Here is a 14,833-nt window from a genome sequence, read left to right as displayed (position 1 = left end):
TATGTAGTGGTAACTACATCCAGACATTCTACAATCTACAAGGAGACTTTTTGGTTTGCTCTCTGGACAGTGAGTGCTTTAAATGAAAGAATGTGCTTTCAGCTGCTCCATTATTTCCCATGAGGTCATCAAAGTGGATGGATTCACATGTTATGCCAGATGCAACCATCACATTTAACCACACTTGTGACCTCCTGAAGCTGGGTTTGTGTCTCCTTTCAGGGTCTCGTGAGGCTCATGAGGCAATGTGTTGACTATACCACAGCATACTTTAGTATATTAAATGCAAAATTAGAGTAAATGTGAAAACATTAATTTTTCAGTATTTTTTTTTCAGTATTCAGGTTTTTTTTTAATTGAATTAGACAATAAGTTAAAAAATAGTTTGCTGAGTTTCAAAATAAAGTCACTCATATCTGTCAGAAAAAAGGAAGAACATTTTGCAGAAATATTTTCAGTAAAGCAAATCAGTGTTACCAATATTCAGTACAGAAAGAAGGAAAACCTTTCAAGTAAAAATGACACATCGATCTTCATTTAGCTAGAATTCTTATCGAATTCTGCTCTCTTTGCTGTGCAAAATTACAGTGCACAAGTTCTTTTAATGGGGCACAAACCAAATGGAAATGTAATTAAAAAATCACAAATAAAACCTTGACTGACTCAGGGTAGAAAACAACGTAGCTTACACTGCAGAAACATGATCATTAGCACCAGTAGTAACTTTTGAAGCAATACGCAAGTTCAGTCACATTTTACCTGAAACACAATTTTATACACAATGGTCATCTGCACAACCTCACACAGTAGAGCTAATTGCTAGCAAATCAACCAGGGTGGATGAATGATGGTTACCATGACAGAGCAATGAAAATCATGACAATCTACAGCATAGACGATTTCTTGAAAGATTTTGGTTTTGAATCAAAAAATGAAACAGTAATGTGACAGAAATCCTTACCCTGTTAGCTTGGTTTTTGTTTCCATTTGTGTATCAAAACTGTTAATTGCCTTTGTTACCTTCCTGGCCTCTCTATTCTCTGTCTGACAGAGATTATTTGAATGCAACTTTTTCAAGATTTTAAAGCAACTGCTTTAAAAAAAGAATCGCATCAGAAGAACAGCTTGTGCACAAAACTTCAAATCATACAACCAAAAATAAACAAAAAAAAAAAAATTGGATGAAAAAAAGCGAAGCGTGGTTGAAAGACTTGACATCATAAGGCCGTCAGGTAGTTCAAGGATCAATAAAGGACACTGCAATATAGCGGGTGCCGCCGGTTGTGGGTAGGCCTTCATGCAGGTGAGTCAGTCGTCCCGGGTGCATGAAGCTCCAGCCTTTCCTCGGTGATTCTATGCTACAGTTATACCGATGGAAACGGCAACCCCCTCCCTAAAAAAGTACATTGGATTTATAATTGTGAAATAAATCACTGGGTTAACAATACTCATCAGACAGATTATCTAATTGGAAAGCTTAAAATAAAATCTACATTTAAAAAAAATATATAACAGCTATAATATTAGTGTGACTTATGCCCCATAATACAAGTCCTTACCTGAAAGTCTATGCCTTTGTTATTGAGAGCAATGTTGATGGTGAAGGTAGAGGAGTCATGGTGGGGCCTCAGGTAGGCTTGTCTCTCAGGAGTGTATTTTACAACAAAGTTCATTAAAGCATAACCCTGTGACAAAAGGATAGAAATGCATTAGCTGACAGTACTGATGCTACCTTCAAATAAAGAATTATGCTGAGGACATACGTTACAATATGTTTCCATTAGAATATGGTAATACTATTCTAATATGTGAACCTGTCCACCAGTATTAGTTTATTATTATAAGGTTACTATCAAATCTGTACACAAAAATTTAAGTGCATGGATGTCAATTTTATTGCTAGCAAGTTCTGATAGTGTTTCCAGTATAATATTATAGTATTCCTACTAGACATACATACAAAGGCACATGTATGTTTCCTACTACAGTTTTTAGGGCCACTGAAGATTGGTGAAAAGAATGAGGGACAGGGAATCGTCTCAGAAATTTGCCACTTTAATCTTGAAGATTTGCCTTTTTTTCCCTCATAAATAAATGCCCCTTATTGTCTTTCTGATCTTCAGCGGCCCTAAAACGGTATCATAGTTTTCCCTAGTTAATGGGTACTTATTACCAAATGACTTAAATTTCAGTGACACATTAAATTATTATAAACACTGTTGACACAAGAGATTAGTTGGTTGTTACTTAGATATTACTAAGGGGTAATAACTTAAATTTTCCATATTGGCACCTTTTTCTTTCCACCTTACTACCCCATTATTACCATTATTACCACAATATTAACGAGTGGTAATGGGAAATTCTACCAATTTGTCATCCAATGGAAAATTTGTCATCAGTTGTTAAGATTCACATCAGAATCACAAACATAAACATGAATAGCAGGTCAGCAGCTGATTATATAATTAAACTTTTCTGCTGTTATAACTCAGCTTTTACTAGAAAAAAGTCAGATTCACACAAACCTTTGTGTAATAGCCAGAGAAAACTTTTAACGTGACAGGTGATATGAACTCTCGGATGAAATGCAGCCACTCTTTCTCAAACCCAATTTGCTTCATGTGAATGTCATCCGTCGGCACAGTTTCATAGCCTCCAGCAATCCGCTTGTCCTGAGAAAAAGGAGAGAAACAGAGCACGATGCAGTGTGACTAACGATGGAACAAATGACCCACTATCCTCAAAGTGTGTGTCCACAGTTTTCAAAGTGATGGTAATTGTGATGATGCGCATGTGTTATTTTTTATTTTTTTTAAACCACAGGCTGTTCTGTTGTCTGCCTGTATGAGACTTAATGACCCATCCAGCTCAGTCGTCTCTCAAACAGAGACTAAGTTTTTGTACAAAATGTAATCTCCCTGGCCAACTTTGGGAATTCGACACCATTAAACTAAAACACAACTGTGGTTTTTTTGGTTGTATTCAAATGGCCAACCTTGTGATGACAGCACTAAAATCATTTTTTACTATATGCATTAATCATAGTTGCATGTGTGTAACTTTCTGTGTCATACCAAAACATAACTTTGACATTTAAAAGCTAGCAAGCTAACCAAGAATAGTCGTTAGTTGTTACATCTGGATGCCATTTAACCCACAAACAGTGAAAGAGTGCTTAGAAGTATCAGCAATAGTTAACTCAGTTAATTTATGTAAACTTTTGGGGTAATTTCAAATATCTAAATTTCTTCTGTATAATTTAAAAAAAAAATCAATAAACCTTTTAGTCATGCTAGTGGTGTTAGCAAATGGTAGCATGCCCTCACACTATTGTTGTGAGCTAAAGCTGGTGCTGCGCATAACAAGCCATAACCAGCTTCACTAGCAGGCTTTTTAATCATTATTAATGATAGGAAGAGTGTCTTCTTGTTTCTGGCAACATGCAATGGGTATTTGTCATTACATAACATAAATGAAACCATCAGTTGATGAATTTAAAGTACACTGGTTGTATTTAGCCCTAAAAAACTTTAAGATGTTAAGCAAGATAAAGCAGACATATCAAACTATAAGTACATTTCAGTTTTCCCAGCACATCTGTTATGCTAACTAAATTAACTTAGGCTACGTTCACACTGCAGGTCTTAATCCTCAATTCCGATTTTTTGATCAAATCTGATTTTTTTTGTCTGCGTTCACACTACAAATAAAATGTGACAGCAAACGCGCTCTAGTGTGAACCCTCAAAACAGTATTGTTTGAGTGATAGCCCTTAATATAAAGACTTGTTTCGGACTTTACGTTTCCCAATTTTGCTTTAAGTTATAAAGTTATTTTGTTATTTACATATGGCCTAATAATTATCCTTATTCCTGTTTTAAAGAGGAGCAGTGCTTCAGAGGATAGTTGCAGATTTCTGTCAGAATCTGCAGATTATACAGTACAAATAAAATGTTCACGTTTCTCCAACGTTGTCTTCCCAACAGTTTCACTAACATCTACACTGGATGGCCAGGAAGCGTTCACAATGTCTTATCAGGCGCTTCTCCGGCGCTGATAATTGGCATCTGTCTTGTGTCAGTGACGTAAAAGACGGATTTAATGCGACATGACCATTCAAACAGCAGTTGCTTTCTAAAACATCAGATATGTATCAGATTGAGTACCACATATGAAAGTGACCCATATTGGATTTGAAAATATCGGATTTGTGCTGTTCACACTGTAATACCATGATCGGATATGGGTTGCATAGGGTCAAGGCTTTCGCCTGCAGTGTGAACGTAGCCTTAATCTTTGCCATCTTCTTTATTATCATAGTGCTGAATTTTTACTTTCTATACTTTTGGATTCTTTACGTGTCATTTAATGTCTTTTTGTCCCTGTGGTGAAGAGGTCAGTGGTTGCATCTCAGTGCCTGGCCTCTCTAATAAATAACCTTTGCTTTTTGGCTCATACTTCTAAACTGAATCCAGTACCACTGATATTTTATTATGCTTGTGACCTTATTAAAATGTGTAAACATAAAACACAGAAAGAATAAGAAGAGCACTGTGCCTGTAGTGTGACGATTACACTTAGCACTTTATGATCAGTGAAACTGAGCTAACAATACACACCTGGTGTTTGCCTCCAGACCATGAACCGTAATTCTCCATCTCCTCGACTAGTTCATCACAAGCCTTCTCTGAAAACACTGGGAACCAGAACACATCTGGACATGGCTATAAAACACACACACATTGACACACAAAGAGAGGCCGCTGAGAATAGACTTGAATAACACCTTCACGTTGAGCTCTAGTAACTGTAATGTAATACCCAGATATGGTAAAACCAGATGTTGGGATTTTTTTTGCTGCGACATTATGTCATCCCATTTCCCCCCTTGGTCTGTATCAGTATGTTGAAGACATACAGATACACATGTATATATACAAACCTGCTCCAAGTTGTTCTCAGTGAAAATTCGAGAGTAGTTTGAGTGGATATATTTCTCTTTCCACTCCTGCAAGCAGAAAGTACTTCAAATTAGTTCCCATTTTTTGAACTGTTTTCTGACCTGCATACCTCACAGAGCTAATCTCATCTCCCACTGGGCAGATCCCAGCTTGTCAAATACAGTAGTAAATCATCAGTCAGGAGCCTTATCACACCAAAGTCATTACTCCAAGATTGTCTCACATTTGTAATCGTTCCATTATTGTTAATAACCTTTACAGGTGGCTGTTGTTTATCTCAGCTATTCAGAAAAAAAAGCTTTTTTGTGGTAGAAGGATAATGAGAGATCATAATGACTTACCACAGGGTTTTCAAATATCTGCCACAAGTCATTGTTGTAATGAGAAATGTTATAATTGGCTGTGGAAATGAGCCTCCCAAATTCGTGACGGTTGGTTATGTACATGAAGACTCCCTGCAGCAAGCAGGAGAAAGTTGAGTAAGTTTCATAAAAGTTCGAGAAGCAAAAGATTTCTGATGTTCCACAAGCAAGATTTACTTGTCTACATAATCATCATGCATGCAGTATTAGAACACATGAATACTCATGAGTAGTTATCACTGGCAATAAAACTGACAAGCTGATACTTGTGGCAAACTACTAAAAGCTTCATTTGCACAAAACTGAGAATATAGTCGGATTTAAGTGTGCTTAAACACACTGAAATCATTACTGAACTCTATGTTCAAACAGACACAGATGTCATATAAATAATCTTAGATTATTTATGGGTATTGGGGGAGGGTCCTAGAGGGTTGGGAACTGGATAACATGGGGCAGGAGAGGAGTGGGAGAACAGGAACAGAGGGGAGCTGGGGAGGTCGGGACAAAGCAAATCCAGGAATTATATTCCCTCTAAAGTGAAGCATGGGGAGGGAGATGTGTAGGAGTGGTTTGGACTTACTATCAGACTAGGCTTTGTGCTTGATGAAGATGAATGAAAAAGTTTTGCAATCTCTTTGCACAAGATTCCAAATTGCTAATGTACAAATGCATTCTGTGACAAGTTGTGATTTGCACCACATGTTTAGCATGACTGTGGGAAAAAATAGTTTGAGCCTAGTCTGAGATTAGTCAGTGTGTTTAGAAAGAGCAGGTGGTAACGTGTGCGTGATGTAGGGTTTGGTTGTTTAGGGTAAAGCATCAGGACAGGGGAACTGCTCACTGTGTGAACTAACTCTCCGAGCTATTGTCTCCTCCGTGATCTCCTCTTAGAAGCAATCATAAAAACATAAAAGAATATGAGTCTTTCTCTGTCTGACTGAGATCATTTTACTTTTAGACCTAAAGTTATCACAAGCGAAAAGTCAACATCAATTTCCGAAAAGTTGCCAGTCATCTTAATTTCTTATGCAACAAAGTAGGCAACTCAGTACGAATTAATTAAGAATTTGTAACTGCGCATTTTCGAAAAACAAAACCTCCAATACTAAATTCAGTATAAGGGAAAATTTATTTCTGTACCTAAAACTATGCATGCTACATGGCTTAGATTGGTTTCTGAGTGCTAACCCATTGGAAATGGATGTTTCAGAAAGCAGAGTAGTCAAAACAAATGGAAACCTTTCGGGGCCTGAGCATATGGAATGATTCCGGAGAAGGGGAGTCTTTTTCTCTGTGACTGGTCTAAAATAAAGGAGAAGCATCATGTAAATAAGGTGACATTAATGAATTAAAAATAAAAAACAGGGTGACAGAGGAAGTACATATGTCACATACATAGGAATTCAGGAGGAGAGGAAACACGCCTGCATGAAAAAGAAGCAAGATTCCCTCTGAAGCTGATGTTTTTGTAGGTTAACATGGGAGCAATGCATGCTGGGGGAGCAGGCCAAGCAAACCAGACAACATACACTGTGTTTGAATCAGACACCGCAGCTGCCAAGTCCAAGTGACGCAAAGCAAGACTAGGTAACAAGTTCACAAGTGAAAAGGAAAAAAAAACCCCCACAAGAGACAAGACCCTTTCTGTCTGGTAGCCAGCCAGGCATCGGTTGTACTGACTGTGCTCAAGACGTAAGGTTAAAAGAAAGTAAAGGATGATGGGATACAAGTGTAGCAGAGAACCTCGCATGACCAAAGAGACACTGTAAACACAGGACGGTCATGCCTTGCTGACGAAGACACTCATACATACAAACACTGATACTTGCCAGTCTTTGGTTTCCGTTGAGCTGTTGACTTTTGTTAGTAGCAAATTCATTGCTTAACCAAACTAACTATTATAAATATACCTAAAGTTAGTATGACCTTATACATTCTTATTGGTAAATTAATCTTAATATTTTACAGACAGTAGTGCTAATAGAGGAATCCTTAAAGATGGCGGTTGTGCCTTCTTACCATTTCTCTGGCATTTCTACATAAAGCCATATCTGGGTCCAGTTTTTCCAGAACAAAGTAGTTCCTTTCTTTCAGTTCATTCCTTAAGGCACTGCCCTTGACAAGGTATACATGTGCCATGTAAGGAATGTTCCACACACCCCTAGAAACAACAAGACATAAAGACGGGTGCTTATTTTGTATTAATCCTCAAAATCTGAATTCTTGGAATGCATTCTTACAGTGTGCAGTAGTGAACTGTGTGGTAGAAAAGAAAAAAAGCTCAGCATATTCATTTAGAATCTTTTGAAACTCACATAACAACCATTTATTTTCTGCATGCTGTCAATCAATGAGTTTTCAACTGTTGTGGGTGAATAAGTGTTTCCGTGCAATCTTAGAGCAAATCTAACTTACTAACTTACTTTTAAGCAAAGTCAGTCAGAAATAAAAGTTTAACTTAGTGTTTTTCACATCAAATCACTTTTCTGACTGTTCACATAGGCCTTCTAAGTTAGCAAGTCTTATTTTTTGTGGCTAAACATGAAGGAAAATAGTTTTAGCACAACAGTGCAAGATTTATTCATAGTTACGGACATGCTCAGAGATCCAGTACCCACATTTGCTTTGTGAACCATGAAATGCAAAGCCATAACTTTGTTTACCCTTATTGCTCTTGTGACTTACACGCGTTTTCTCTGCACAATGTCAACATAATCTTCAGATCGAGCGTAATACCCATCCAGACTCAAGGCTCCCCAGAAGTTGGACCACAGCTTGCCGTGACGAGTGACAAGGGGGCCAATTATTTTTCTGTTGGAAAGTGAGAGACGGAGTGAAGAGATGGTAACTCTGTCAGGGCAGTTAAAACTCAGTGAAATCTCCCAAGCAGGCACCGGACCACTTGCCACTGGGGTAAGGCCTCTATCTAAAGTCTCAACCTCTAGCTGGATAGTGTACTTTATATTACACTGCAAAGTCAGAAACAGATCACAGAACACCACGATTCAAACCACACCAGTACGTCATGCTGGACTCAATTCAAAGAAGTTTACTTTCTTTCTGTTAAATAAACTGGGAAAAAGTTTGCAAAATAACACCACCATAAATCACAGTGTGGCTTCGTATATATACTGCAGTATGCTAATGGTAAACTTTCTTGGTTGAGATAAATTGGACTTTTGCTCCCACAACCTCTGTGCCAGCTGAGAATTCCCATGCCGTCTTTAAATATCCGTAAACGTCTTCCACTTTGCATGCCGCCAGTCACAATACCATGCCACGGCCACAGTGACATCTAGTTTATGGGAAGGTTTCTTTAAGATCGTGAGCTGCAGAAGGGCAAAAAGAGGTTGAATGTTTGTTTTTTGTATAATGCAAAGTGGCATTTCTGAGTTAGTTCAATAGACTCTTTTGCTGTATCCATGAGGCCAGAGAAAAACAGGAAGCCAACCCAGCCTATTTTAAAACTTTAATTCACTCAGCTGTAATGTTCCTGTGGTTTTGCCACTTGCGGGATAAACTAAATGGTTCAATGATCACAACAGCTACCAAGAAGGTCCAAACAGGCTCAGTTGTGGCTTCTATTCTAGTTACTGTGTGATTACCTGTTTTGCTCAATGAGGAGCTTCAGTGTCTGTCTGTTGGTCAGCATGACATCAGAGTCTATGCTGAAGTAGTAGTCGCATGTGGCATCCTGACGGCAAAGATCCCTAATGAAATTAAAACACAGATATGGCGGAGAAAATGATTTTTTGTTTTCCAACCCAGAGCTGATTACGGTCAATAAAAGGCTTGGAATTAATCACTGTCACGGCTTTAGATTTATCAGCGTCAAAGTATAAGGTGTAATTTTCAGTGGTGGAGTCTGACTCTCGCTATCTTTAAACCTCCAGTGGATAAGGAGATTTCAGAAAATTAGAGACTCCTAATAAACCTAAGACTTCTTCATTACAGGGCTGTGCTGACCAATGCTTCCCGGCATGCTATGCCTAAACGTTTTGGTCCAAATAAAGCTGCAGTTTACACCTGTGTGTGTGTGTTTGTGAATCCTTACACATTGCCGAGGATTTTAAATCAGTCACAATGCAGCCTGGAAAAAAAATTAAGTCAATGAATTTAATTTAGCAACATTTACAACCTTCTTGAAGACAGTCTCAATCTGCATCAGATGTTTGTAGATGCTTATGACACCTGCTAAACTATGAGCAGACATTTTGGATTGGTCCTCCTTAAATAATTGTTTTCCTCCTACAACAATTCCTTTATGATGAATTGTAGATAGATGTGAAGAGTTCAGACTTAGTTGTAGCAATCCATAATGTCAGAAGGAAAGTGGAATTGCATGCTAAAAATCAAGCACACCCAAATATAAAGTATGGCAGAGGGAGCATTATGTTTGGGGCTGCTTTTCAACCATAGGGTCTAAGGCTTCACAGATAGAGGAATGAAATAATTAAAAATAAAATGTAAAAAATCAAAAACATTAGAATGGCTGAAAATTTAGAAAATTCATATTTTTGAATTATCAAGTTGCTGGCCTTAGCCTGACTGGATGCTGAAGAGGGTTGACAGTTACAATAAAACATACCCTGCTTTGTCATCCTTTAGAACGATAATTTACAAAATAAACATTATGTTATAGTTGAAAAACTTTAGACTTTAGAGCATGAACCCATTAAGAAAGAGCTTACTAAGACTTTTAAATAACTCGACTTTATTTTCTGTAATAGGAGTGGACCCCTACTACCATCTTTATCTAAAAGCAATTATATTGATGGAGAGGGGAAGCTCTCATTTCCAGTCCACATCCAGTCCACAGCCCACATTTCCAGTTTCCTTAGCACATTTTCCCAGGTTTGACTGTGAATGATATTCAGAAGCAAAAACTACAACTGTTTGTCTGTTATTAGTTTAGTCATATTATGTTATATCTGTAATCGTGATTTAGCTGAACCTAAGACCACGTTTTATGAGTAATCAATACAGAAAGACTACAAAGCAGCACCACAGGTGTATTTGTCTCTCTGGTTATTCTTAATACAGACCTTGCCTGCACTGAATTATTCATGCTTCTAGCAACAAAGATGACTGTTTTCCCCAAACAGAAGCCATGAAAACTCGTTTAGAGGTTTTGAAAGTATTGCATGGTTAATCAAAGTCAGAAAACACCATAGCCTTTATAATCATTCAAAAAGAATCTAATCTAAGAAACTTCAGATTCGGAGAAATGATACATTTATAATAGTTATGCATACATTGCCATATTCCTGGCCTCTCCTTGGCTCAAATTTTCTTCTGGTCCCACAACTTTGAAACTGTGGAACACATTCCTGTTCTCTTCCCAGAACCTCTGGATGTGCTTCTCGTGGTAAACCTCCTGAGCAGGGAGCCAATATTAATGGATTAACAGAGACACCACATACTGTGTAAGGAGCCATGTAGAGATCTAGGAAGGAAAAAAACTGCACATGCAGCTGCATATACTCACATTGTTGTGGACAAAGAGTTTGAGTTTATCCTTTGGGTAATCCAGGGTCAGCAGTTGCTGAAAGAATTCAGGAAGAAATGGAGTTGGCTGCTCAATGAATACTCCAACCAGCACATTTGGATACTCCTGTTTAGATTAGAAAGAAAGACATATTGTTTAGATTTCATAAAAGTGTCCCCGGCAGTGGAAGACTTGTTTGAAATAAATCATGGATGATTTTGACATTTCATTTCTCACATAAGCAAACCATGAAGCCAATACATCTGTCACTGCATTAACTCTATTTTCTTTATTTGACTTTAGAATTGTGCCTTGACTATTGTCTTTGCAGAATTTGGTGCTGGCTTTAACATTTTAAATATGTTGTTAACACATTGCAAAACCCTCCGCATTAATTTCCTGAACATCTTTCATCTTGACCAGCTGATATGTTGTAATCTAATGAAGTGGGTAACCAAAACCACAGTACAAACACGTGCACAAAATGATTCCGCAGAAAGTTGAGGAAATAAAGATAAAATGGAAAAATGAAGCAATAGAGAAGAGAAGAGCAAAGACTTTCCCATGACACTCAGCTCCAGCCCACACAGCTCAGTCTGGACTCTTGATCCTCTTGACCAGTTCATGGCAAAGGTCTGGGCCAAGGATGAAAAGAGATCCGAGAAGAACCATCTAATTTGCAAGTTCCGCAATGACTGTGTTTTAGGCACAAGAATGGGAGCTCATCCATCAAGGCAATGTGAGCTTAAATTGTCACAGAAAAGCAGGAGCAGACAGAAACATTAAAACGAAAGCAAAAAGCTACCCTTTGCATTTCTTATAGCAGAGAAAAGCAACACCCAACAGTAGAAACAATGTTAAAGAAGGCAATGAAGTGGCCTGGGTGGGATTGTTTGGTCTTTCGTGGTGTAACTCTCAGTGTCATTGCAGGGCTTAAGTTCAATCTCAAAACACAACTACACTAAAAACCAACAAGTACCTCCTCCAAACTGGGTTTACCCCACAAGAGAGGCCTGGACAGTATGACCAAACTTTCCACATGACCTGAGCTTCCACCAGTTTCTGTCCCACATAAACAAAGGGGCACAGTGGAATGAAATGTCCTTTCTAATGTGCCTATTATTGAGAAGGAGCAGTGTTTTCTTCATTCACTGTGGAAGGTCACCAATAGCAACTTTCACAGTGATGCCTTTTAATGTAGCTTGGTTTGTACTGAATCGGCTCCAGTTAAACTATTGAAGTGTATCCATGCAGCATGTAGGATTACAGCAATTTTATTTGTGTAATGTGAAAACATCAATTTTAGTGAACAGTAAAAACACATTTTGCTCTACAATAGACAGATTTTCCTCAAACTATTTTAAAGGTAAAAATGAAGGTGAACTGAGATCTTGTGTTGGTTACAGTGTTCGCCTAGAGGACCCAGAAGTAAAGTTTGGCACCATTCTTGACACACGTAACCACACAGCAATAGACATTTCCTATTGCCTGCCATTCCTGCCGGCTATATGTTGCCAGCCTGGGTTGAACTCTGTGACAAATTTTCAGTACAACCACTGTAAGTTACTATTGTGGATAAAACCCACAGTGCGGCGCACGCTAAAAGACAGCCTGGTCGACAGTGACACCCCTTTAAATGAGCCCTTCAGAAAACCTCAAAAGCCATATCCTGCACCGCAGATGTGCTGTGCTTCCTCTTGCCCAAGTAGTTCCCCTTGCACTTATGCTCTTTTAAAATGGTCCAGAAATGCAGAATGGGCACATAAACTATTATTGCTGGAAAGACAGTGAAGTACTAACAGAATTGCTTATCTGTTGAAATACGGAAAAAATCTGGGATCTTCAACTACTGTCTAAACAGTCAGTGATACATGGGTGGTTGATGTTGGGAAACGGGCTGTATGTGTCATCCTTTCCGGAGTCCAGAAGAGAGGCTGAAGAAGAACTTTCCACAGCAGCTATTTCAAAGCAGACTAAAAAGGATGGCAAGTAGATGGAAAAAAGCAGTCTGAAGCACTTACTTTTAACTGAGAAAAGTCTACGACGTCATCATCACAGTGGCTACAGCCATGTTCATAGTTCCATGCATTGGGAACATAGTTGGCCAGATAGTTCAAGTACATCTGCAAGAAAAAAACATTCAAAGTAAATAAAAGACTTGAGACAGCTAAGGTCACATTCTTATGATATGTTTGAAAATCCTAACCTGGAATACAACTGTGGACATAAAGATTTATTGTACAACTGTGTCATGACTGGACACATTCACTTGCAGGTCAGACTAAAGGCCACAGAGTGATGTGTCGTCTACAGAAGCCAAGGCTTGGCAACAATGTTATCATTCTTCATAACTTTCAACATATTGTTAGCACAACCATCGCTGCTCTGTATTTAGTGTGAGAACGTGTAATTTCCTGGTTGCTAGGGTTTACCAGTCTGTTATTGCAGACGTTAACGCCGTGATCGTGTAGCTGTCACCAAACTCACCTTGGCGAGATAACTGGGAAATAAAATGAACTAATGGTCTGACATCTCGCTAGTCAGCTCATACTGTGATCTCTCATTAAAAGCTTTTCTTTCAGCTGTTGAGCCCTCTGGGAGGAATGACTCAGTAGTTTGGTGGGTTTGGTTCTTTAACAGGGAAGACCAAACATAAGCAGTTGGCCAGAAAATGAGACAGGAGAAGGAAAAGACCAGAAGAAAAATCAACAGAATTATAGCAGGCATCCTGCTTTTTAGTTTCCTCAGCTCCTCACCATGATGTAGAATTGAGTGATGGCAAAAACAAAATGAGAGTATTGTAGCTATATTCACTGCATTTTATGCCTAGGTAACTAGCAAGTATCACATTACTAGTGTGAGATTATAATATTATCTTATGCCACGTTATGCCCCTGATTATTGATTGTGAAATTATTATGTAGTTTTAGTTTGCATTATTCTCCTGAATTAGAAGAAGGTGATAACTATTACATTTGTTAAACTGATTTGTATTACATTGGACTGCTGATTTATTGTGAATGAATGATATTGTTTATGATGCATTATACTGCTGTTGTCTGGGGCCTTTTGCCCCCTGGTAGGGTCTCCCATGGCAAATTGGTCCTGGGTGAGGGACCAGACAAAAAGCGATTCAGAAAAGAACTTATGAAAAGAACTTATGAAAAGAACATCGAGGGAACAGTTTACCCTGCCCGGGATAGGGTTACCGGGGCCCCGCCCTGGAGCCAGGCCCGGGGAGGGTGCCCGAGGGCGAGCGTCTGGTGGCCGGGCCTTAGTCCATGGAGCCCGGCCGGGCACAGCCCGAAGAGGAGACATGGGCCCATCCTCCCGCAGGCCCACCACCCGCAGGAGGCGCCATAGGGGTCGGGTGCATTGTGTGCCGGGTGGCGGCCAGGAGCGGAGGCCCTGGCGGACTGACCCCCGGCTGCCAAGACTGGCAATAGGGACATGGAATGTCACCGCTCTGGTGGGGAAGGAGCCTGAATTAGTGCGTGAGGTTGAGAGGTACCAGCTAGATATAGTCGGGCTCACCTCTACACATGGCTTGGGCTCTGGAACCAGTCTCCTGGAGAGGGGCTGGACTCTGTCTCAGTCTGGAGTTGCCCCTGGTGAGAGGAGGCGGGCTGGGGTGGGTATTCTAATATCCCCTCGGCTTGCTGCCGGTACGTTGGGGTTTTTCCCGGTGGACGAGAGGGTTTGTTCCCTGCGCCTTAGGGTCGGGGAACGGGTCCTGACTGTCATCTGCGCTTATGCGCCAAGTGGCAGTTCGGAGTCCATGGGGGGGGGGGGGGGGGGGGGGATCTGAACCCGAGCGATGCTTTGTTATTGGACTTCTGTGCACAGTTTGGCCATAACGAACACCTTGTTCGAACATAAGAGTGTCCATAAGTGCAAGTGGCACCAGGACGCTCTAGGCCATAGGTCGATGATCGATTTTGTAATCGTATCACCAGACCTGCGACCATATGCTCTGGACACTCGGGTGAAGAGAGGGGCTGAGCTGTCAACTGATC

The 14,833-nt window shown here is 39.6% G+C and overlaps 1 protein-coding gene across 2 annotated transcripts in view; it reads right to left on the bottom strand.

Moving 5' to 3' along the window:
* Positions 1-325: 325 nt before the first annotated feature.
* The window catches only part of plod2 (procollagen-lysine, 2-oxoglutarate 5-dioxygenase 2), a 38,769-nt gene continuing 24,261 nt past the window's right edge, over positions 326-14,833 (bottom strand). The window contains exons 8-20 of one of the 2 annotated variants that reach the window (XM_006795091.3): positions 12,839-12,940; positions 10,818-10,943; positions 10,585-10,706; positions 8,935-9,039; positions 8,015-8,140; positions 7,349-7,490; positions 6,569-6,631; positions 5,306-5,419; positions 4,946-5,011; positions 4,623-4,727; positions 2,529-2,675; positions 1,560-1,685; positions 326-1,393 (exon numbers count right to left, since the gene is read on the bottom strand). In XM_006795091.3, the coding sequence (XP_006795154.2) occupies positions 1,238-1,393; positions 1,560-1,685; positions 2,529-2,675; positions 4,623-4,727; positions 4,946-5,011; positions 5,306-5,419; positions 6,569-6,631; positions 7,349-7,490; positions 8,015-8,140; positions 8,935-9,039; positions 10,585-10,706; positions 10,818-10,943; positions 12,839-12,940 (1,500 nt within the window). In that variant the 3' untranslated portion in view covers positions 326-1,237. The remainder of the gene's footprint in view (positions 1,394-1,559; positions 1,686-2,528; positions 2,676-4,622; positions 4,728-4,945; positions 5,012-5,305; positions 5,420-6,568; positions 6,632-7,348; positions 7,491-8,014; positions 8,141-8,934; positions 9,040-10,584; positions 10,707-10,817; positions 10,944-12,838; positions 12,941-14,833) is intronic. The other variant, XM_006795092.3, reaches the window with a different exon arrangement.

The sequence above is a fragment of the Neolamprologus brichardi genome, chromosome 9 (genome assembly GCF_056152115.1).
Source record: "Neolamprologus brichardi isolate AB-2024 chromosome 9, ASM5615211v1, whole genome shotgun sequence".
NCBI lineage: Eukaryota > Metazoa > Chordata > Actinopteri > Cichliformes > Cichlidae > Neolamprologus > Neolamprologus brichardi.
Note: the sequence above shows the minus strand (reverse complement) of the source record. Positions and strands in the feature narration are given on the sequence as shown.